The following is a 25,629-nucleotide window of genomic DNA, read 5'->3' as shown; positions in this document are numbered from 1 at the left end:
TAATTTTGCACATGCAGAAAAAAAATTTTGTGCTCAAAATATCATTTTGCGCGTGCAGAATTGTGGCACATATGTAACCATCAATTTACTGTCCCTCTCTCAAGGCAGCTGTATTATAATCCCCCTCGCAGCTGTGGTAATTCGATTTTTTAAACTAATTCCAGGGTAATATAACACAAAGCGTATTGTTATTAACTTACACCCAATATTAAAAAATATATATCATATTAAAAAGTTTGCTAGATTTACGCTGCTAAATGAGGCGGAAACGCGTCATCACAGTCTTTGAAAAATAACGCGGATGGCGCAGTGACGTCACTCGGAAGGCTCTAACTTACCTTCTAGACGTCACTAGCTCAAATACGCTTTGGAGCTGTTAGGAACTAGACTATGCAAAATAAAGCACACCTTTCACAGCGCCCCGCTGAAGAACATCGCTTATTCGTGTTTAAAGCGCCATCTTTTCGTGCATAGAGAAGAATGAAGCGCAAGAGCGAGCGACGGAGCGAGTCTAGGAAAAGACTGAGAAAAGAGGCGGAGCCCAAACGCGAGATTTACAGTCATATCACAGGTAAACAAACTACAAACGCTGCCATCGTGATCTTATATACAGTAACACACTGCTATCGGATTTTTCTGACACGACAGCGATGTTCTTTGTTCTGTTCGCTGGATATAAATGGCTGAAATTATTCAAAACAGTGGATCAAAGCGATTAGTCAGAGCAGCGTGAGATTCTATTGGTCAGCCGGCGCTTCTGCTGCTCCACTTAAATAATAGAGGGAGGGACCTAACGTGATTGACGTGTCAGCGGAACGACCACGAGCCAATCATGTGCCTGGAATGTACTGGCTTTAAACGGGTTTGAACTTTAAACAGACTTCCAGTCCAAGGAGCGAGTTCGCATTAGACAAGAGTGAAGTCTCATTAAACCGAGCCGAGAATTAAAAGGTTAAAATAATGCACCGGAATATCATGTCTGAAGAAAACTGTGATCTGCCCAAATGCGTTGAGTTCATTAATGGTGAGCGCAAATATTTCATTTCTACATCTATTTTTCAGTAACCGTAAGAGTCGTTTCATTCCGTATCAATCTGTGAGAATCGTGGATTTAGAAGTTATTACCAGAGAGATTTTTTAGAGACGGGCCACTTCTATTCACATGTATGGGAGAAATTACAACGGTCAACAATGTAGAAAGGAAGTCCCGCCTTACAGTTAAATCAACCAATCACCTTTTAGAGACAGACGTCGCCTGTCAATAAACTGAAGAACACGCATGCGCATTAGGTATACAAGCCGATAAAATCGTGTATTTTAGCGTAATATGAGATGAAGAAGCTCAATATATGATTCTAGTATTGTCAGATTTTACTGCTGATTTGAAATATATTCTTTGATCGTAATCTTGACCAACCTTTTTGGAGATTTCGGTATTTCTCCATTCAAGTAGAAAGGAGCTGCACTTGCATGACTGGAAATAACTTCCTGAGATGACCTCTAGTGGGCTGACTTGCTAGAGAGACTTTGGTTTGGTTTGGTTGATAAAATCTCACTTCCCGGATGCGGATTCAAATCTGATTGGCCAATACATTAATTCAAATATGTTTACGTTCATAGACTGCATGAAAAGCACAATAATAACGAGATATAGTTCTTTATTCTGTGTTGTCTTCCATTTGAGCATCAAGTGTGCTTTTCTCTCTTTCAGATCAGCTATATTTTGCTATTCTTCATCAGAAAGTCAAGAGTTCACCTGACAGACATTGTTTCTGCACCGATGAAGAACTCTCCTATGAAAAGTAAGAATACTAATGTATTTCACCCTTGTGTGTCAATTTAAAAAAAGTTACTCGGAGGTCCTCCGAGGACAAAAATGTCTGCGCCAAAAGCCGGAATTATAATATTATATATTAATATTATTTTCCACTTTCATTGAGCTAATTTTTTTAAACCACATCAGTCCTGATCCTAACTACCAAATATTCATTTGTTTTCAGGATTTTAACCCTTTAAATGCCACTTTGTTTACATAATGCCCCTGTTGTTTTTACACACACACACAATTGTCAATACACACATACAAAACACACTCTTGACATCCATACTAACACATACACAATTTTATCTTTATCATTTATTCAGTTGTCCTGCAGTGCTCTATAATACAGCAAACAGAGAATAGGAAAAAAGCATGTATTTGCTCCATAGGCTAAACATGAGAAAAGTGGTGCCACCTGGTGGAAAATATATGAAATGTCAATTTTAAGTAAATACAATTTTATTGAGTAAATTCTAGAGAGTAGAGACAAGTTGTGTGTGAAAATACTCAAACCAGCCCGTCTGGCACCAACAATCCTCCATGTGATTATCTAATCAGGCAATCGTGTGGCAGCAGTGCATAAAATCATGCAAATACGGGTCAGGAGCTTCAGTTAATGTTCACATCAACCGTCAGGATGGGGGAAAAAACGTGATGTCAGTGATTTGGACCATGGCATGTTTGTTGGAGCCAGATTGGCTGGTTTGAGTATTCCTGGGATTACACAACATTTCTGCTGTTCTGAGATACGTGTTGGTGCTGTTTTGGCGGCACGAGAGGGACCTACACAATATTAGGCAGGTGGTTTTAATGTTGTGGCTGATCGGTGTACATAAGCATTATATAGGCCATCAACCACCATGCTATGAAGATATTAGTGTCAGCATCAGTCACTAAAAAAGCCATATATGTTGATCACTAACAATATAATTAATATACCTAGTTTCTATGCTTTGCAGTGGATCGTACCAGACTTTTATCATTCACCTCTTTCATTTTTATGTTTGCACAGCTTCTACGCAGACTTTGGCCCGCTCAACCTGGCCATGTTTTATCGCTTTTGTTGCAAACTCAACAAGAAGCTGAAGGTATGTTGCATCATTCTAGAGCATAAATATTAGAGTGGAAAGTTACTCGGTTACTTGGTTCATAGTGCTGTATGTAGACACCATGTAAAGTACACTAAAACATTCACTTATTGTTGAATGCACTGTGGTCATTAAAACTACATTTGCTTAGTGTTTATGTTTTCCCAACAGTCTTGTGCTCATGCAAAGAAGAAAATAGTGTTTTACACATGTGGTGACCGGAAGAAACAAGCCAATGCTGCGTATTTGATCGGCTCTTATGCTGTAAGTGTTCCTGTCTGTCAGTAAACCGTACATTTACTCTCGTTTTGAGCCGTATGTCTTAGGCTTATTTTTAGGGAAATACAACCTGATGTAATTACTCGCCCTCATGCCGTCCCAGATTCTTCAGCTGAACACAAAGATTTTTTTCAGCTCTGTAGGTCCATACAATGCAAATGAACGGTGGCCAGAACTTTGAAGTTTCAAAAAGCACATAAATGCAGCATAAAAGTACTCCATGAGTGGTTTAATCCATGTCTTCAGAAGCGATATGATAGGCGTGTTTGAGAAACATCAATATTTAAGTCCATTTTTTACTATAAACCTCCACTTTCAAACAGGACATTCACTAGTTCTTCGCATTATTCATGCATATCGCCACCTACAGTCCAAGGAGGGATCTGTTTCTCACCCACACCTATCATATCACTTCTGAAGATTTTAATTAAACCAATGGTGTCTTATTGATGACTTTTATGCTGCATTTATGTGCTCAAAGTTGTAGCCACCATTCCCTTGCATTGTATGAAACCACAGTAAAAGTAGTCGATGCAACTCGTGCACTATATGCCATCATTTTAATTAGAGATGCACCGATTGCAATTTTCTTGGTCGATTTCGATTTCGGATTTTTTGCAAGTGTGACCTGCCGATACCGATTTTTCCCAATTCCGATTTTCTTTCTAAGAACTATTATTGACCACATATACAAACAAAATCTACCTTTCTTCAATGCAACATTTTATTTTCATAATAAAATAAATTATTAAACATTACAATTTCCCCCAAACTGCACTAAGTTACAGCATCTTCTCTCACTTAAACAACTCTCAAAATAAAGTGCTCTGTGACTGGAAAGAGGTCGAAATAACAATTAACTGCAAATGAGTTGCTTTATATAACAGACGTTATTTCCCACTATTTTTATAAATGGACCTTTTTCTCTTTATTACTCGTCTAACAAAACCATTCCAAAGATCTGAAAAACTGAAGTGTCCAATACGCTCAACTTACGTTAGATGTCCAAATATCAGTTGTATAACGGAGCACTGCTTCGGGAACGGCTTGCATATCTGTCAACACTCCCGTTTTTCCCGGGAGTCTCCCGTTTTGTTATTTCTCCCAAAAAAAACTCCCGTAATTTGTATGGCCCAAACCACGTTATATGAATAATCACATCAATATATTATTCCAAGGTGGTCCAGTTGCCAGATCTTGAATGAAACCCATCCTACTCACACAATCGACACATCATACACATTACAAACCATTTATGACCACAATCTGGCAACCCACAACCCATTTGCGCTGTTGATATCCTTGCAGGCAGTAGACGCGGGATGTTAAATCAAGCATCACTGGTACAGGGGCATCATTTTCCTCGTAATTGCTTTGGTATTTTCACTGTTCATACCAAGGGATGATAGGAGAGGCTGCTGACTTGTGACTGGCTCTGAGCTCTGGCTAGCTTTAGCCGCTTTGACTTTTTAGCTTCTTTTTTAAAATGGGCATTTTCAGCTGGGTGATGGTGTTATAAATGTCTAATTAGGTTTGTTGATCCGAAAGCTATTGTGGTGGTTCCTCCACATTTCGAACTTTATGTATTCTTCACTCACACAGTGAAGATCTCCCACGCCAATGACATGTTTACATGCGGCTGTGACGTTATTGCCTGCGCCACTGGCAACAAAACGGACCGGCTTGGAATCGGTATGATGTGAGGCTGACCGGCCGGCTACCGGTCCGGGCCGAGCATGCGGAAAATCGGCTAATTCCGGTCCCTGGACGGTCGATCGGTGCACCTCTAATTTTAATTTATGGATGAACTATTCCTTTAATATCTGTAATGCTCTTTGAGTGAATATTATGAGTCTTTCTTCTAGTATTTCTCAATATCTAAACGTGAGAAAATGTACTTGTCTTAAAGGTCATGCATCTACAGAAAACCCCCGAGGAGGCTTACAGTCTTCTAGTCTCTCAAAATGCATCTTATCTGCCTTTTAGGTAATAATTAAATTGTATCACCTTCAGATTATTTAGGAAAATGCACAATACATATTTGAAAGTCACCTTCTCCTGTTAGTTTCTAGGTTGTAGATAATCTTTACTAAAGTTTTTCTTCACTTTTAACAGAGATGCGTCTTTTGGAACTTGCATGTTCAATCTCAGTATTCTTGACTGTCTACGGGCCGTTCACAAGGTAATTTAGATTCCCTCTGAAATTACATCAAACATGTCTGTTATTCCTCTACTGTCTCTGATCACATGTTTTGTGTTTCAGGCGCTGCATTTCGGCTGGTTGGATTTCTCACAGTTTGATGTGGAGGAATATGAACATTATGAGGTGAGGGTGATACCTCCAGGGTCAAAAGTTAACCAAAAGGGGACATAATTGTTTAGATTGAGAGTTTCTTTAACCCTTTAAGCTCTGAATGTGTTATATATATATATATATATAATTTTTCTCCCAATATGGAACGCCCAATTCCCGCTACTTAGTAGGTCCTCGTGGTGGCGCAGTTACTCTCCTCAATCCGGGTGGTGGAGGATGAGTCTCAGTCGCCTCCGCTTCTGAGACCGTCAATCCGCGCATCTGATCACGTGACTTGTTGTGCATGACACCGTGGAGACTCACAGCATGTGGAGACTCATGCTACTCTCCACGATCCACACACAACTCACCACACGCCCCATTGAGAGCGAGAACCACTAATCACCACCACGAGGAGGTTACCCCATGTGACTCTACCCTCCCTAGCAACCGGGCCAATTTGGTTGCTATGGAGACCTGGCTGCAGACCTGGCTTGCCTAGCATGCAGACATGATTTAATAACAAGATTTCACAGAATGAGTTTCATTCTGTGCCATTTGAGTCATCATTGACAATTTGATGTGGTGCTCTCTTATGGCTAGTTAAAGGTCAAAAATGCCCCTGATATTCAATTCCATGAGAGAGGGGATTTTTGGACACTGCCTTCCTCCCACATTTGAGCTATACCTAAAAGATATTTGTCCTGTAATTTAAATAAATTTGTTCGATTTTCTTCGCAGAGGGCAGAGAACGGAGACTTCAACTGGATAATTCCAGGGAAGTTCTTGGCTTTTAGCGGCCCTCATCCAAAGAGCAAAATCGAGAATGGTGCGTATGGTTTAGTTCACCCATTTCACCGATAAGTTGACCGTAGTTACACATATGTGCAACTGTGTAATCTAAATGTTTGTAAATCAGGATACCCTCTACATGCCCCGGAAGCATACTTCCCCTACTTCAGGAAGCATAACATCACCACCATCATCCGGCTCAATAAGAAAATGTACGATGCCAAGCGTTTCACAGACATGGACTTCAAACATCATGACTTGTTCTTTGTGGACGGTAGCACGCCCAATGATGTCATCGTCACCAAGTTCCTGAACATCTGTGAGAATGCTGACGGGGCAATCGCGGTGCACTGTAAAGGTACGGACGCACACCTGTAAAGGTATGTCACGTTGTTCAATTCGAAAGGCCATTATTGGCCCGTATTAGCAACAAGTATTAGCGTTCGTCTCAGTGATCCAGTCGAACGTGATGCACTCTTTATTTAACCTCCAACTCTGCGGCCCTGCCGGTGCGTTAAAAGGGGGCGCTGTGTCGCGAAAACGTTTACTCTTACGATGTTTAAGTCTCCGAATACATGAGGCAGGCTTATGAGGTATCATTGAAAAGTTTAGAATCTGAACTTTCCATAGATGTCTATAACCTCTGCATTTATGTTACATAAAATAACAAAGCAAGCCCTGAATTCATTTGTGTTGCAAATCAGCGCCACCTAGAGGTCATGTGGTAGATATATTAATATTAATATATTATTGAATATAAAATTATTTTAAATAGGCAAGTATTATATCAAATTAAAGCTCTCATTCTCAGGAATGTGACTGCTTAGTTTATTTTGTCCCTCTAATACCACAGTTCAAAAGACTTGCAAAAGAATCACAAAGTGAAATATGATTTCTGTAAGTCATCAAATACAAACGGCTCTTTTATGCTCCGATAACTGCTGCTATAAGCCCCAAATAGCTAAAAACATAATTTCTGTTTTAACCTTAGGGAGTTTTCTAACAAATGAGCCATTGTTTACTTGTCTGTGAGCTTGCTTGTGTGAATAATCCAATGTTATATCTTAAAAGTCCAGAACAAAATATGCAGTCCAGGACAAAAAACATTCAAAACAAATCATCAGAAATATATTTTATCCACTATTGATGATAACTTGTTATATGGCTTTGCAAAGGGGAGGATCGCAGCTTTCTAATGACATCTAGATTGAGCTTGTAGTCCACTCAGAGCCCGAGATATTCAATGAAAGAATGAGGGTGGTGCATGAACTGAAAAAATGTGACTGATTTTTGGCTGTTAGTCCACTGTATTTATAAATGGTAAATTTGAGTGTGAAAAATTGCGGGCAGCAGCCCAAAAGTGCCACAGATTTAAAAGTGCACCAATCTACTATAATGAGCCGCATACATAGAAGGGAGGCATGTTTGCATGGAAAGGAATGACAATGACTTCATTTAAATACTACTCCTGTAACAGTGTAGTACCCCCCAAAAAAACACTGTAAAATTTAAAAGAGGAAAAAGGCCAATGCAGAGCGGCAGTGAGAGAGAGAGGAGAGAGGGATAAAAAAAAAAACTCTTACTCGCCGGTTCTCCGATATGCCGCAGCTTGTTCCTCGGCCACTCCTCCACCCTCTATCGGACGACAGCCGCGCCTCTCCGGACGGATCAGAGGCAGTCCTCCAGCCCCTGGCGGACGGAACGCCCCGCCACGTTCTCTGGGAACAGAAGGGGTCTCCCCCGCCCCTGGCAGCGGTTCTCTCGCTCCAGGCGGTCGGCAGTGAGCCCCTCCCCACTCGCGGTCGGCGGTCTTAAACCCCGCCATGTTTCAGCGGCTGGTAGGGAACTCCTGCGCCCCTGGCAGTGGCCCTGACCGCTCCAGGCGGTCGGTTAGGAGCCCCTTCTCCCCTTGCGGTCGGCGGCCATCGTCCTCTTCCAGGCGGCTGGGCTCCTCGTCCCCCGGCAGATGACGCGGCTGCTCCGTTGGGGTGGACGGTAGTGGCGAGAACTCTACTACGGCGTATCCCTCCTCCTTCCCGGGCTTCGGCACCAGTGAAAAGGGATCAATGGAAAGGAGGAGGCGAGAACCGGCTTGACGATATAAATAATAGTTTTAATGATAAACTTAAAAGACCACATAAACACACACATGATGGACATGTCCGTAAACGATCTCTCTCTCCCGCACGATCCTCTGCAGCTCGACCTTTATACCTCAGAGGCTTGATTAGCCTAACACGGGACCGGGTGTGTAGGATCACGACCCGGCCCCGCCCTCCGCCCTGCCACATACACCTTCTGAAAATAGATTGCGGATGGTTAGTGAATAAGTCGCAGGATGTTGCAGTGAAATGCCACATGGCAAAACTGTTCAGTGAAATCGCCCCTTGGACCTTGAACAGGAGGTTCTTTATCTAACATAATAAACCAGTCTAGTCTAGTTAGCAAGTCATACATAAATGGTAACATGTATGACTGTGTGTTTCAGCTGGTCTGGGTCGAACAGGAACCCTCATCGCCTGTTACATGATGAAACACTTCAGATTGACGGCAGCTGAAGCCATCGCATGGATCAGAATCTGCAGGCCCGGATCGGTCATTGGACCTCAACAGAACTTCACTGAACGGTGAGTGAGTTCTCTGTCTTTTTGAGAATGACCGAGACATCCTAGAAAGGCAGAACACGTAACACTAATATCTACATGACTCAATCTAACAGAAAGCAGTCCAGTCTGTGGGCAGAGGGCGATCTGTACCGGCAAAAGATAAATAAGCAGGAAAATGGCGCGATCAAGACGGCGGTGGCTGGAATCTTGTCTGGAGTTGAAGATATCTCCATCAATGGTACAAACAAGAACATTTTACCAAGAAGAACAGTCACTGAAATGGTAAGGATCTGTCCAGGTTGACAAACCTGGCTTTAGAGGACCAGGTGTAAACGCAGTCAAACTGAGGGTTAATCTGGTTGTATTCATATTTAGCACACTGAGGAGGAAGGAGGAGGAGGAGGAAGGTCTCACACAAGGCGATAAACTAAGAGCTCTGAAGAGTAAAAGGCAGTCCAGAGCATCCACCGGTTCATTATCGTAAGTTTGTCTCATTCTTATCCATCACACCAGTGCTCGCTCCTTCAATATGTCGGTGAAGATTTTTATCCACAAAAAAAAAACTATAATATATATATATATAGATATTCTGGGGAGTTTTCACATTTGCCGGGAAGATACATTGCAAATGACTTCCACCTGCACGCCACAGCCCTAATATCAAAGCTCTTATTAGAGAAAATATAGAGATATATAAATCATAACGTGGATTTTCTTGGTCTCAGGTGCATAAAATGGCTAGAAATAGCATTTTAGCTTAGCATAAAGCTTATTATTCACATGACAATGTTTTATTTATTTTCCTGCTGCTCCAAACACACTATAAACATACTTCTCTGTCTGCTCGATTGAATGATGCACATCGTAAGAAAGCGATTCATCGCTCTTTGATCACATCAATTATATGGATAAATGATTTATTCACCTTTAAGTCTTCCCAGATAAGTATGTCTTTCCTCCTTCAGCAGAACCGAAATTATGAAAGTTATATGCACTTTTAATTATATTATACACCAACCTATCGGTTTGAAAGACATTCACTGATGACTGGGGGGTGTGGATTACTTTTACGCTGCCTAAATATGATTTTTGGACCGTCAAACACCCAGCAGACTGTTGGCACCTGTTTACTTGCATTGTATGGACAAATGGTGTGGCTTGAATGCGCCATCTAGATTTTCTTGACTCGTGAACGCGTCCTCGGCTGTGTGCGTCGTCTGCACATGCATCAAACCGGTTCCTATTCGTTTGCGTTCAGATATTTATACTCAGAAAGGCAACATGGTCGGTCGGGTGCGATCCAGATCCAGAATGTGGAAAAACGAACTACACTCGGGCCTTAAAAGTACTTTTGAAAAATCCAAAAAAACAATGAGCACTCATTGTAAATAAGGCGGCTCCGAAAAACTGCTTTTGTTTTGTTCCCAATCATGTCAAATGTATCAGAGGAAAAAGCTCGTGTTGATACGACAAACCGATCAAAAGTTATAACATTACAAATATAATTGATCATAGTGTCCAAAAACATCTCCAAACAAATAAAAGATAATAATCGTACATAAGAACTAATTACACATGCAAACACAACAATGACTAAAGGTTTGCATAGCATGCACACATGATTTTAGTCATGAGATTTCACAGAATGAGTTTCATTCTGTGTCATTTGAGTCATCATTGAGTCTGTGTCGTGTATTTGGCGCCATCTCCTGGTGGTCATATGTAACATTGTGCTTCATGTGGATTATCTAATGATCTATACATCTGATTATCTTGTGTGTGGACTCGATTGCAAGATAATCACTGACTCTAAATAATCGTATGTTACATTTATGTTCCGTGAAGTTATAGGTGAAAATGTGGCTTAAAAGAAACACCATCATAATTGTCAAAGACATATATTTAGCCGTTACTCGCTATAGTTTTGTCTGTGAGTAAAACAAATAGGCTGGTTGTATTTTACTCATTGAGAGTTTTCCAACAACATATGACACATGACTATTTGATCAATCTGATGTTTTTAATTGTCATTATTTACTCACCCTCATGTTGTTCCAAACTCATGACTTTCTTCCGTGGAACACAAAACGAGCTCCTGTTTGTCTGTATATTGCTAACGGGATGTGTTGGCCATGTGATGTTGAACTGTTGGTCCAGAATGCAGCTTTTCTTTCCGCATGCGTGAGCGCAGCTGTAGACATGACATGACTAATGCATCAAGTGTACGTTCCTTCATCTCTTTTATTTTCCTGCAGGTTGGAGGAAAATACAATTCACACCAAATCAGCATCAAAGTCATTAAGGTAATATTTTGTATTGTTGTCATGATTTTAAATACAATTTTAAATGCTTTCCTTTTCAAATGACAAATGCAGTTTATCTAATTTTTGTAAATTAATTATTTAAAAAAGTTATTAAAGCTGATGTGCGTAAATGTATCGATATTTTTGTCTCTTTAAAAGAATTAGTGTTGGGTGTAATCTGATTACATGGTAATTAGTTACTGTAATCTAGTTACTTTTCAGTTAAAAAGTGTAATGCATTACATTATTAATTCTTGTATTAATTTACAGTCAGGTTAGTTCATAGTGCATAGGTTTTACTTCTCTAAAATCTTGTGTAGAATATTTTAAGACATTAATTATGTTCATATGTATGTTTGTTTGCATTTCTATGATGGCTTGAAGGGTATGCGCCCTCTAACGAGAGTGTGCGCCAGTGGTTATGTTCACACCGCAGCTGAATGGTCCCAAATCTGTCCCAAAACATTTTAAAAGTAGCCCAAATCAGACACTAGTCTGAACAGTTGATGCTCGTTAACTGACTTGCATGCATATAACAAAACCAATTTGCAGTCGTTTGGTGGAGTTTAATCTCCTTTGAAGCTCAAGAATGTAATATTATGAGCGAGACATCGTAAAATTGAAGTGCAGCAGGAAAGACTGCATTAAACACAGTACATGTAAGGTAAGATTTATCTGTTATTATTTCAGATTTCCATTGACTTGAAATATAGAAACTATTTTCTGCACAAGTGACATGAGCAAGAAGCCGTGTCTCACAGGCTAAATTTACCTCTGCATGTTTTCATGCGCATATTTTATTGCAAAATTCAATCTAACCACTTTGTAGTCTTTTAAAGAGCATCTCTTATGGTTTTTCAAATATCACCTTTCATGTAGTGTGTTATAAAGCTGTTCATCATCAAAGTGCATGAGAAATAATTGAGTTATTGACTCCCAAAAGAAAGAACCGATTCTGAACACCTGAAACGAGTCGTTAGTAATTCCAGATTAACTTCCTGAACTAACCTATGTGATTTGGTAACACAAAACCCGCCTCTGGTCTTCATTGGCTGCTTGTGAACAGCTTTGACCCGCCCTCAAACACTACACTAAGCTGTAGACCAATCACAGCAGACTGGGACATCTGACCAATCAGAGCAGAGTATGCTCTCTGAAAGGCGGAGTTTAGAATGAATCCTTTAGAACTGGGACATCTGACCAATCAGAGCAGAGTATGCTATCTGAAAGGAGGAGTTTAGAACAGACCAATCAGAGCAGAGTATGACTCTGAAAGGCGGAGTTTAGAATGAATCCTTTAGAACTGGGACATCTGACCAATCAGAGCAGAGTATGCTATCTGAAAGGAGGAGTTTAGAACAGACCAATCAGAGCAGAGTATGACTCTGAAAGGCGGAGTTTAGAATGAATACTTTAGAACTGGGACATCTGACCAATCAGAGCAGAGAATGCTCTCTGAAAGGCGGAGTTTAGAATGCTCTGATTGGTCCGTTCTAAACGATTCAGAGTATGACTCTGAAAGGTGGAGTTTAGAATGAATCGTTTAGAACGGACCAATCAGAGCAGAGTATGCTCTCTGAAAGGAGGAGTTCAGAAGGAATCCTTTAGAACGAGTCATTTTTGACACTGGGGAAAACATTTTTAAAATATGAGCAAATTAATGTGTTTTTTGACCTTGGATGCATGTTAAATCTATTGTATGAGGCCTTTAAAACTAAATGAAGCACGTTTAAAAACCATAATAGGTCCACATATGAAAGTGGCCTAGATCGGAAGTGCTTTTGTTGGTTCACATGGTAATCCAGTTAACATTTACATTACATTTATTTGCATTTATGCATTTGGCAGATGCTTTTATCCAAAGTGACTTACAGTGCACTTATTACAGGGACAATCCCCCCGGAGCAACCTGGAGTTAAGTGCCTTACTCAAGGACACAATGGTGGTGGCTGTGGGGATCGAACCAGCAACCTTCTGATTACCAGTCATGTGCTTTAGCCCACTACACCACCACCACTCATATATATATATATGAGCCACATTCAGCTGCGGATTGAACGTAGCCAGTGAACATGGATGAAATACAGACATTTTGTCGAACTTAAAGTCATTTTTAATGTGATTACTTTCCCCTGAAGTAATCCGTTAAAACTCAAATTGCAATTTTTGAGAAGTAACTAGTAAGCTGTGTAGTGGATTACTTTTTGAGTAACTTGCCCAAGACTGCACGGAATTGTTCCGCAATATTCTGCGTAAGGTTATAAATCTGTAAAATGTGTGAATCTTTCATATAATCTGTAAAACATCTTTCGTACAGCTCCGATAAAAGGAAACGGACCAGAGCATCGCTTGGATCCGACAGAGCCAGTAGGTGAGTAATCTACGTTTTTAAGCCTTTATGCTGTAAAAATCGCTCGAGCTCTAGTTTGACATTTATATTGACAGTGAACGTATGCCTCTCCATTTCACAGCTCGTTGTTACAGTCAAGACTTGCAAAGTCTTTAGGCAACTTGCACGTAATGTCCTGTGAAAACGACCTTGTGTTCTCTGAAGTTAACGGCGCCTCTATGGCCAACAGTAATCTCATCAAGCAGTCAAACTTAAAGCACTTAAACCCAGTTGCATCCAAGAGGGCATTCTCTGGCATTTCAAAGCAACACTATGGTCACAGTCTGAGTTCACTCAGCTCAGTAAGTCGACAGCAGCTTGTTTAATCTAGGCTTTATAAACACTCTTACGGCTGTCGTCATTGCTTGCACGCTGTCCTCTGCTTGCAGCATCATCATGATGAAATCTCATCATAAATGACTATCGCACAAAATGATTTAGACTTTTACAAGTTTACTCCGTGAGCATGGCTTTGGTCCTGTTTACACCTGACATAAACATTCAATCACAAGTGGACAGATCACTGTTTACACCTGGTTTTAAGATGCGTCTACTTTGACCACTCCGATTTTCAAGTGCGTTCGTGCAGAAAGTGGTTTGAGAACTGAGATGGGTGTTAAAGGGATAGGTGACCCAAATTCTCTCATCGTTTACTCATCCTCATGCCATCTCAGGTGTGCATGACTTTTTTCCTTCTAGAAGAATATTTCCGATCTGTAGGTCCATACGATGCAAGTGAATGGTGGCCAGAACTTTGAAGCTCCAAAAAGCACATAAAGGCTGCATAAAAGTGCTCCATACAACTCCAGTGGTTAAATATAAATCTTTAGAAGTGATCTAGTTGGTTTTGGGTGAGAACGGTCCAAATATTAAGACCTTTTTTTCACCATTCATCTTGCTATTGCAGCTGCAGAGCACTAGATAGTGCTAGGAAGTGTAGTCAATATCATCCAAAACCAATTGGATCGCTTCAGAAGTCATGGAGTTTTTATACATTAATTTTATGCTGCATTTGTATGCTTTTATAGCAGATTTATTGTAAAAAAAGGACTTAAATATTGATCTGTTTCTTATACACACCTATCGTATCACTTCTGAAGACATGGATTAAACCACTGGAGTCGTATGGATTACTTTTATGCTGACTTAATGTGCTTTTTGGAGCTTCAAAGTTCTGGTCACCATTCACTTGCATTGTATGGACCTACAGAGCTGAAATATTCTTCTAGAAATCTTCATTTGTCTGGGATGGCATGAGGGTGAGTAAATGATCAGAATTGTCATTTTTGGGTGTACTGTCCCTTTAAGACTAGGTGTAAACGTGACCTTTATTCTGTTACTGTAACGGGATTGGAGATTCCTTTCATCTTGCTTGGTAGTTTTAACTGGTTTCTATCTTTTCACTGCCTTTGCCAACCTGCAACAGACGATCTGTGTCCAGAAGAAAGAAATCGCTTCATGCAATGCCATCGGCACGCTTACAGAAACCATGGTATCTACATTTCTTCTTCTGTTTCTTCCTTGTGTTTTGTTTGCCGAGCCTTCTGGTATCAAAGCATGCTTTTGCATGTCTGCTGGCCGTCATTCTGCTTTTAGGCAGATATTGTTTCAGTCTGTGATGTTCAAAAGTATCTCGTTTTTTCCAGTAACTCCACCTCCAAAGCACGCGCTCCGCCACTGCGCTGAAAACGGCTGTGGACTCGGAAGAGACCAACATCACAGAGACTGCATTAATATTCCTCTTTTTATTTCTTACGGTTTACTTTGTCTAAGCAGTCTACAAGGAAACCTTTTTTTTAATCTGAAAGAGCTTTAAAATGCTTGAGCTCTTCTTTTTATGCCAGCGTAAGTATCATGTATTCCAGAATGCTGCATTTGCTATTATGTTACTAAACCTGTAATAATATTTTAATAATACTGTACTTATTACTTTAACAACTTCGACCCGCAACCATGTGACATACTGTAGATTTGATGTGAACCTCTTTGTTTGAAACATACGGTGGTAACCATGACCGTAAAATGTATATAGGCTTAAATGTAAAAGACATATAATTTTTTTTTTTATTATTGTAAATACTGCATACATTTATTTTGATGATGGACTGATTTAAATCATGATGTTGTCATTTATACAGTGTATATATAACTGGAAAGGATCTAAATCATACCCTTTTCAATAAATCCTTTCTGTTGCAAATGTGGTGATGAATGAACATTGTGCTTGCTTACACCGATTTATTTATATTAATATTAATTATAATATCGGTCTGAGTATCTCAGCGAGTATTGACACTGACTATCACACCTGGAGTCATGAGTTTGAATCCAGGGCATGCTGAGTGACTCCAGCCGGGTCTCCTTAGCAACCAAATTGGCCCGGTTGCTAGGGAGGGTAGAGTCACATGGGGTAACCTCCACGTGGTCGCTGTAATGTGGTTCTCGGTGGGGCGTGTGGTGAGTTGTGCGTGGATGACGCGGACAATAGTGTGAAGCCTTCACACGCGCTACGTCTCCACGGTAACGCACTCAACATGCCACGTGATGAGCTGATTGACGGTCTCAGGAGGCAACTGCGATTCGTCCTCCGCCAACCGGATTGAGGCGAGTCACTACACCACCATGAGGACTTGGAGCGCATTGGGAATTGGCAGTTACAAATTGGGAAGAAAATCTGAAAAAAAAATACATATTTTTTTTTTTTCTTCAATTTATATATATATATTTTATTTTAACAAACAGATAGTCCCGCCCCCAACTCACGCTATAGTGCCCAACAGTTCCCGCCCACTTTTTCAGTATTCTGGGTTCTGGAAACATTTTCCCATTCATTTGTTTCCGTAGGCTTCTCACAAAATCCTTTATCCTAAAAGAGTTTTAAGTAATGAACGAATCCAACAAGCTCTGAGGTGAATCACAACATCACAAACTTTGATTTGATGCAAAAAAGTATTTGAAAATCGGACAAAAAGACAAAGACTGTGTACTTGCCGTCTTTCATGAGGGAATGAATCCCAAGAAGCATTGCACATGATGCAGCTGAATAATAAAAACTATGAAAATATATACAATTATTGAGGTTGTTGATTATATTATTGGTGGGCTTTATTTGGTGGATCTCTCTCTCTCTCTGCTGGATTATGGGTAATGTAGTTCTTAACCAGGAATTCTGCTATTAAACACTATTTCAAAAGATGAAGTTGAAATAACGCGGACTGATGGCTTCAACAGAACCATATACTGTCGCATCGATGAACAACCTTGGAGATCACGGTAGGGTAGCGTTGAAATAAATCAATTCGTCTATGGACAAAATGAATGGGATTTTTACATATGCCCACCTATCTTTTTAGGCTTTTGATTATGCCAACCTGAAATAAGTGATGATACGTATGGCTGCCAGAACAATGAGTAGTCTTTTGACCCTTAACTAATATATATATATATATGTATTTATTGTCAGAGATTAAAACTTCACTTATGCAATTAAACTTTGTGTAAATACTGCATGTTTTTGCACCCGTGCTTGTTTTTTATGCTTTTTTTTTTTTTGCATTTTACTGCTGTCGGTGGTGCCTTTTTTCTCGTGATATCAAATCATTGCAATATATATTTCGAAGTAGAAAAACAATTTCACTATACGCAGAAAAGCACATAATAGTACACAAATAAAACAAATAACCATTAATTCTTATGTAGGTTATGTATGGCAATACAAGATAACATGTCAACGTGAACATTACTACTCATAGTACATTAGCTACAATACTTATGAATTAGTTTATTAGTTAGTGTAATAAAAGAGCATGAATGACACCTATTCATTTAATAAAACAAAATTATGTATAATTATATTTGTATATAAATTATATGGTATAATAAAAGGAAGGTTGACATAATTTCCAATGGCGCTAAATTACATGCATGACTTCCAATAAAGTACACAGTGCTGCTGTTGTTTTATAATAAAACATAATTGTTAGGTTTTCATGCTTTCTAAAAGCACTGTATGGGGACAGCTGCCAAAAACTCAAGCAAACAAAGGTGGTTTGATTACGTAACTTTCGCGCCAACCCTCTCCCGCCTTTCCCTTTAAATCGATATAAACGTAAACATTATGCGCGAGACATGTAAAGCTGTATGACGTACACTGGAAAATATAAAAGACTCAATCTCGTTGGCCAATAGACCTGTCAGTCAGAAAAACCTACTGGACAGAAGTCTGTGGGCCAATCAGCGTGAAGGGATTATTCGGGCTCTGTCATTGGCTACTGTGCGCGCGCTGAGTTTCACAGCGATTTCATTGGTTGTTTATCGAGCACGTGGCGCGAGCGCTTTAATGTCCTCGCCACTGATTCGCCCGCGATTTCCAACGCGGGAAAAATATGGAGTCTGTTCGGGTCACAGTAGCAGCATCCACCGCCAGAGAGAATCAAAGGGACCGCGGGAAAGCGCGCTGGAACAAGGATACATGTAACATTTGGGAATGACTGCGGTTATATCACTAAAACTACCGGAGGCACTTATTTAGACGTTTTTATATAGTCTGTTTTAATTAAACGGTTTTAATATACAGTCGGGATTTTTTTTACAAAACGTCATTTGCGATGGCTGACAGCAAACATCAAGTGATATTTTGTAACGACTCGCCAAAAAGAGTTCTTGTCTCCGTGATCAAGACAACCCCCATTAAACCCAAATCCGTGGACTCCCTCATGCCCACCAGCCCAGGCTTCAGTGATTTCATGGTTTATCCGTGGAGGTGGGGAGAAAACGCGCATAATGTCACTTTGAGCCCCGGATCGGGCTGCGGAACAGCCTCACCCACCCGAAACAGCTCCTGTCCTGCCGAAACAGATGCCAACGCCTGTCCGGAACACTTAAAGGTGAGAAAGTAACAAACATGTGCAGCATATAGTGTTATACTGCACACTATGACTGTTGTGAATAATATTGAAATAAATGCATTATGTCATCGATGGATATTTTTATTATTGTGCTTTATTTGTGTACTTATTAGTAACAATAATTTATAAAAAAATAAAAAAAAGTGTTGTACCTAGTTCATATGGTTACATAATTGTTGCCGTTTGCAAAACTCGCGCGCGCTCAGAAAGGTTTTTAAATTGCTCTCCATTGTGACGCAGCCTGCGTTGGACATGACGTCAGGCGTGCGCGCCAAAATCATCGGAATGGTGTTTGTAGACACGGCAACATATTAAGCGTTTACGTAGGTTATAGGGAAATAACGCGCATATATGTTAAATTACATATGTCTGGTTCTGTAACTGGTCAACATATTACTTAGCCTGTTCATCTCCTTAAAGGGACAGTTCACCCAAAAATGAAAATTCACCCTCATGCAATCCCAGATGTCAGCGAAGAATATTTCAACTCTGTTGGTCCATACAATGCAAGTGAATGGTGGCCAAAAGTTCTATAACGCACATAAAAGCAGCATAAATGTAATCCAGTGGTTTAATCCATGTCTTCAGAAGTGATAGGATAGGTGTGGGTGAGATGAGATCCATATTTAAATTTTCACTTTAACATTTTTCCTTTTTAATGTTTCACATTTGTTATGCATATTGTCACATACTGGGTAGGAAGGAGAATTTATGGTAAAAAGGATTTAAATATTGATCTATTTCTCACATCTATCATATCACTTATGAAGACATGGATTAAACCACTGAAGTTTTATGGATTACTTTTAAGCTGCCTTTATGTGCTTTTTGGAGCTTCAAAGTTTAGAGCTGAAATATTCTTCTAAAAATCTTAATTTGTGTTCTGCAGAAGAAAGAAATTCGTTCACATCTGAGATGGCATGAGGGTGAGTAAATGATGAGAGAAGTTTCATTTTTGGGTGCACTGTCCCTTTAAATGGGGGGGGGGGGGTATTACAATTTACATGTATAACTGGTATAACAAACAGTTTTGAAATGGTAGTTTCAAAACTATACACAATTAAAAACGTTTTCTTCAACTTCTATAATTCTAACATTAAGTTTTACATTTTCTTATTGCAGGATGGTATCCGGCGTGGACGCCCGCGGGCAGATACCGTACGAGAACTGATCAACGAGGGTGAAACCTCCACTAGTCGGATTCGCTGCAACATCTGCAACCGAGTCTTTCCCCGGGAGAAGTCGTTACAAGCGCACAAACGCACACACACCGGTGAGTTCTGCAATGGTTACATTCGTGAAGAGCAGTGTTGTGTATTTATGTTAAGATGCTCGACCAACAGAACACAAGATTTGACTCTTCTGTTTGGCGTTGTGTCGTAGGGGAAAGACCGTACCTGTGTGATTATCCAGACTGTGGGAAAGCCTTCGTCCAGAGCGGACAGTTAAAGACACATCAGCGGCTTCACACTGGAGAGAAGCCCTTCATTTGTTCTGAGAAAGGTGAGAGGAACAGCTGTAACGCCAGTGACTTAATGTTATTTACCAAAACATTATAAATTCAAGCAGCATTGCCAGACTCATATAGTTTTTATACTAGTGTATACCAGATCAATTCATTGCAAATATTGTTTTATTATTATTGTTATTTTAACTTGACCTTTATGGTTAATTTTTAATAAATACTGCCTAAAATATATATATATATATATTTTTTTAACATTTCTTTTGCCATCAATCCTTAAAATGTTGTTTAACAGTCCCTAATCAGTTTGAGTTTTTATTTAAATTTTTAACGCCCAATTGAAGTGACTCGCCTCAATCCGGGTGGCGGAGGACGAATCTCAGTTGCCTCGTCTGAGACCGTCCATCCGCGCATCTTATCACGTGACTTGTTGAGCGCGTTACCGTGGAGACGTAGCGCATGTGGCGACAACACGCTATTCTCCGTGGCATCCACGCACAACTCACCACACGCCCCACCGAGAGCGAGAACCACATTATAGCGACCACGAGGAGGTTACCCCATGTGACTCTACCCTCCCTAGCAACCGCACCAATTTGGTTGCTAAGGAGACCTGGCTGGAGTCACTCAGCACGCCCTGGATTCAAACTCAAGAATCCAGTTGTGTTAGTCAGCGTCAACTTAGTTATTTCCTCCCCAATCTGGAACGCCCAATTCCCAATGCGCTCCAAGTCCTCGTGGTGGTGTAGTGACTCGCCTCAATCCGGGTGGCGGAGGACGAATCTCAGTTGCCTCCTCGTCTGAGGCCGTCAATCTGCGCATCTTATCACGTGACTTGTTGAGTGCGTTACCGTGGAGATGTAGCGCATGTGGAGGCTTCACGCTATTCTCCGCGGCATCCGCGCACAACTCACCACACGCCCTGCCGAGAGCGAGAACCACATTATAGTGACCACGAGGAGGTTACCCCATGTGACTCTACCCTCCCTAACAACTGGGCCAATTTGGTTGCTAAGGAGATCCGGCTGGAGTCACTCAGCATCAGCGTCTTTTACCACTGAGCTACCCTAAATAATGTTTTATTTAATAATTTTTTCAAATCAGTTTTTATTTTATTAACACAGATTTTGCATTGAAACTGGCATGATGTTAAAAACAACAAACTAAATATTGCCTAAAATAACGTTAATTTATTCAGTGATTTTGTGTATGTCTCATTTGCGATCAACCCTTAAAACGTTTTTTAACAGTCCCAAATCAGTTTTAGAGTTTTTATAAAAAATGTATAAAAAAATCTTTCTTCATTTTTGGAACTTTTTAAAAAATATTTTATCCCCTTTTCTCCCAATTTGGAATGCCCAATTTCCACTACTTAGTAGGTCCTCGTGGTGGTCACTCACCTCAATCACGAACACGAGGAGGTTACCCCATGTGACTCTACCCTCCTGACTGGAGTCACTCGGCACATCCTGGATTCAAACTCGTGACTCCAGATGTGATAGCCAGCGTCAATACTCGCTGAGATCCCCAGACCCCCCAAAATTAATCTTAAACATCTTCAAAAGGTTTTATTTTTAAAAACCTGTTATTGTTTTTTAAATCTGGATTTTGCCATGAAAATAGGCATACATGCTGGCATGTCATTAAAAACAATTATTTGCCATAATTAATTAGTATTAAATATATTTTGGCACTCTATCGGCCCAAATGTCATTAGGATAAATGTAATATAGTTTGAATATTAGTTGATTGATAACTAGTTTCTGGACCTTTTCTCAGAATCTTCGTTTACATGTTGAATGCGTTTTAAAAGCCTTTTTCCGTGGCATCTGTTTCAGGGTGCGGTAGCCGGTTTACTCATGCCAACCGCCACTGCGCCAAACACCCGTATGCCCGACTGAAGCGCGAGGAGCCCACGGGGGAAGCCGGCAAATCGCAGGGAGCCGATAACAAGGCTGTGGCTGAATGGCTGGCAAAGTGAGTGAAAAGCGCAAACGTCGTTCTGACACTTACTGAAAACCGAATTGTGATTCGAGATGGTAAACGTTGCGTTGCTCATGTTGGCAGGTACTGGCAGACGAGAGAGCAGCGCACACCTGCACCAGGTAAAGGAAAGACTTTCAGTAAAGGTGCTATTGACCAGGAGCAGCAAGACCCTTTGGACTTCCCGCCGTCTGATGAAGGTGAAGAGGAGGACGCGGAGGATGAGAAGAGCAGCGCTGCGGGTGGGACGGCCCGCCGGCGTCTACAAGAACAGAGGGAACGTCTCCACGGCGCCCTCGCGCTCATCGAGTTGGCCAACAACCTCTCCGCCTGAGAAAGTGTAGAGAATAATCGGCTCGATTCTGTACAGATCTAGTATTTTACGGGAAGTTTTAAACCACCCTGCTAAAAAAAAGAGAGAGAGAGAGAGAGAGGTGTAAACCGGGCTAAGATGGTCTGCTGGTTTAAGAGGGATTTTGGCCACTCGAGGAAACCGACTTAGACTGGTTTAATCTGGGTTTTTGTGTCTCAGCAGGGAGGTCGTCGACTGAAAGATTTTACACATTTACGACCCTCGCACTTCTAGCTAGTGCTCTGCCGGGTTGATATAAGCTACAAGCACCTTATTTTGCTTCCTGTTGTACCTTTAGGCTGCTATGATGGTAGATGATATCATTATATGAAGAATGTTGTTTGTTTTGTTTTCTCAGCTTATCATGGAAGTGAGACGTTTTGTTTATTTTGTTGTGCACTTTGTGTTGTTTTGGGTTTGTGGGTGGTGCCGTTTTGTATGTGACATCCATTTCTGTATGTCAAAGCGTGAGTGAGTGTTTTAAATCAGGGTGCATTGACCGACTTCCTATAGATGAAGACTTGTACACAGCAGATCATATTGAACAGGCAGGTGACCCGCTTGCTTTCGTACGTTATTGCAGCGTTCGTTTGGTTAATCGACATTTCGCATCACTTTGGTCCACTGACATTAATCATGTATTTATTATATTTAAACCAGTGAGAATATTTGCTTGGTTCTGCTTTGCCATAACGTTGATAAACTAACCAGCTTTAAACATGCAGTACATACTGCTCCATCTACTTGTCCTAAAGGTACACGTTTATATACTTGGAGATCTCATGTTACAGGGACAGTTCACCCAAAAGCCTTTACTCACCCCCATGCCATCCCAGATGTGTGATTTTCTTGTGCTGAACACAAATTAAGATTTATAAAAGAATATCTCAGCTCTGTTGGTCCATACAATGCAAGTGAATGGTGACCAGAACTTTGAAGCTCTAAAAAGCACATAAATGCAGCATAAACGTGACTGGTTTGGTTTTATCCATGTCTTCCGAAGCACTAGATGGGTGTAAGGAACTGATCAATATTTAAAACTTTTTTTACTAAAAATGTTCGCTTAACCAGGTCATTGCTGAGGGTGGCGTTCAAACTGTCCACCGCACGACGTTAGCGTATAAGCCTCCTCTGTATGTACTACTGTATGTATCTACTTGTATGTAGAACCCTTACTAGCACTGTTCCTATGGACCGCAATACTGTTTCCACACAAAAGCATTTAATGCAGCCGTCTGAGGCATCTTGTCTGGAAAAAACAATTCAAACAGCTTTCCTTGTTTACCGTTCCCATATGGTGCCGCAGTTGACTTATCCAAACCAGCTGAATGAGGCATCTATGTATGAATTTCTATGCTCCTCAGTTGTGAACAACCGTGCATATATTTTAATTTGTCACACATCAGTTCTCACGTGCAGTTGCCAACGTGCTTGTGTCACGTGAGGCTGTGTGACCTCGACCCTAAAATAAATATTTAGCTTTTATGTGCTTTTTGGAGCTTCAACATTCTAGTCACCATTCACTTGCATTGGAAAAAACAATTAAAACCGCTTTCCATGTTGACCGTTCCAAGATGGCGCCGCAGTTGACGTATCCAAACCAACTGAACGAGGCATCTATGTATGAATATCTATGCTCCTCTGTTGTAAACAACCGTGCATATATTTAAATTTGTCACACAGCAGTTCTCACGTGCACTTGCCAACACGCTTGTCATATGAGGCTGCGTGACCTCGACCCTAAAATAAATATTGATCTATTCCTTACATGCGCCTAGCGTTTCACCTCAGGAAACATTAATCCACTGGAGTTGTATGGATCACTTTTATGCTGCTTTTATGTGCTTTTTGGAGCTTCAACATTCTAGTCACCATTCACTTGCATTGTATGGACCTACAGAGCTGAAATATTCTTCTAAAAATCTTCATTTTAGTTCTGCAGAAGAAAGTAAGTCATCTGAGGTCGAGTAAATAATGAGATCATTTTCATTTTTGGGTGTACTGTCCCTTTAATGGGTAAACCCTATAAAATGAAGCACTTACAATATTAATCTGTTCATGTTCTATTAATGTCTTCAATAGTTCTACTATAGAACACTCAAGAAAGTTGATATCAGCTTCCAATGAGTGATGATGGAATGAGATTATAGATCAAACAGCACTTGTTTATTTAGTCTAACTGTAGTTCTGCTTGTTGATGCCTTTACTGATGATCTACAACACTACATTCTGTTCAAGTGCTTCACTGCCATTCATTTTAGAAATGTGTTGTTAAATGTCATTTAATCTGGCAACTGCAAAAACTGGAAAATATTTTATTGTTCCATTTAAAATGCAAGTAATATATTCCACAAAAGGTCTTCAGAAGGCCGTGCATGATGTCTTTTAGAAACAAAAGGATTCCATGTGTTGACATTCCCTTGTTAAGATTACGACAACTGAATGTAATCACGTTTTTGTAATTTTATTTTATATGTGTTCTTGATTGTTGGGCTGGAAAGACTGTAAATGTGTAAGCGTGCTTTTTTCCTCATCGGCCACACTTAGTTTTAGCACTTCGAGTCTTCAATAAATGATATAAATCATTCTTGGTTGTCACATTGTTATTTTAAATCAATTATGAAAGGTCAAAATTTAATATGGATTTTTTTTTTTTTTTTTTAGTTCTCCATAGAAATATATTTACATATATTACATAAGAAAATAATTTAAATAAATGACTGTTCCAATATTTGCATACCTCCAGATCCTTTCTTTGGCTATTTTGTCTAGTGCAAAATAAAATGTTATGCCAGTGACTCTTTGACAGAGACAGGCCACTTCTATAGATGGAGGTTTGGCCACCCATCCCGTAAAATACGGGATCATCCCGTATTTAAAGATAAAGTTATGTGTCCCCTATTGAAGCTGGTCAGATGCCGTCACAGTTAAATCGTTCCAGATTGGCAATTTAACATTGATATAAGTTGGAAAATGTGCCTATGGCGGGTAAGGGACCGTCTTAAAAGTCCACAAATGGTTGTAAAACTCGTTTTTTCTCTACAAATGTTCAATAAGATCAAACAATGTTTGAATAGAATCATAAAGACAAGTGCAGGTGAAGGAAAAAACAAAAAGTATTAAAACATTTTTTAAAATATGTATAAACCATCCAAAATTACGGAAGAGGATTAGGGCCAAGCAATAATAAAAAAAAAAAATAAAGCCATCTCGAGAATAAAGTCATTATAATGCGAGATTAAACTCGTTAAAATTCGAGAAAAAAGTTTAAATTAAACTCGTTAAGTTTAATCTCGCATTATAATGACTTTATTCTCGATATTTAATGAGTTTATTCTCAAGATTGTATT

General features: G+C 40.1%; 2 protein-coding genes across 2 annotated transcripts; both read left to right on the top strand.

Annotated features, from left to right (window-relative positions):
- The first annotated feature begins 210 nt into the window (after positions 1-210).
- Positions 211-15,766, top strand: LOC127621418 (dual specificity protein phosphatase CDC14C-like). The gene is given in 17 exon segments (XM_052094997.1): positions 211-571; positions 1,712-1,802; positions 2,835-2,910; positions 3,082-3,174; positions 5,099-5,175; positions 5,305-5,371; positions 5,453-5,515; positions 6,224-6,311; positions 6,402-6,632; positions 8,763-8,901; positions 8,994-9,162; positions 9,256-9,270; positions 9,272-9,360; positions 11,136-11,183; positions 13,501-13,554; positions 13,655-13,874; positions 15,219-15,766. Coding segments are annotated over 17 exon segments (1,614 nt in total). The 5' UTR covers positions 211-480; the 3' UTR covers positions 15,222-15,766.
- A 2,192-nt stretch (positions 15,767-17,958) lies between these two features.
- LOC127621427 (zinc finger protein 367-like) lies at positions 17,959-24,843 on the top strand. The gene is made up of 5 exons (XM_052095008.1): positions 17,959-18,458; positions 19,602-19,752; positions 19,863-19,982; positions 21,783-21,921; positions 22,012-24,843. Exons 1-5 carry the CDS (start codon positions 18,180-18,182, stop codon positions 22,259-22,261), a joined length of 939 nt encoding a protein of 312 aa, XP_051950968.1. The 5' UTR covers positions 17,959-18,179; the 3' UTR covers positions 22,262-24,843.
- The last annotated feature ends 786 nt before the right edge of the window (positions 24,844-25,629 follow it).

The sequence above is a fragment of the Xyrauchen texanus genome, chromosome 27 (genome assembly GCF_025860055.1).
Source record: "Xyrauchen texanus isolate HMW12.3.18 chromosome 27, RBS_HiC_50CHRs, whole genome shotgun sequence".
Classification (NCBI taxonomy): domain Eukaryota; kingdom Metazoa; phylum Chordata; class Actinopteri; order Cypriniformes; family Catostomidae; genus Xyrauchen; species Xyrauchen texanus.
The sequence above is the reverse complement of the archived record's forward strand: the minus strand, read 5'-3'. Positions and strand labels throughout refer to the sequence as shown.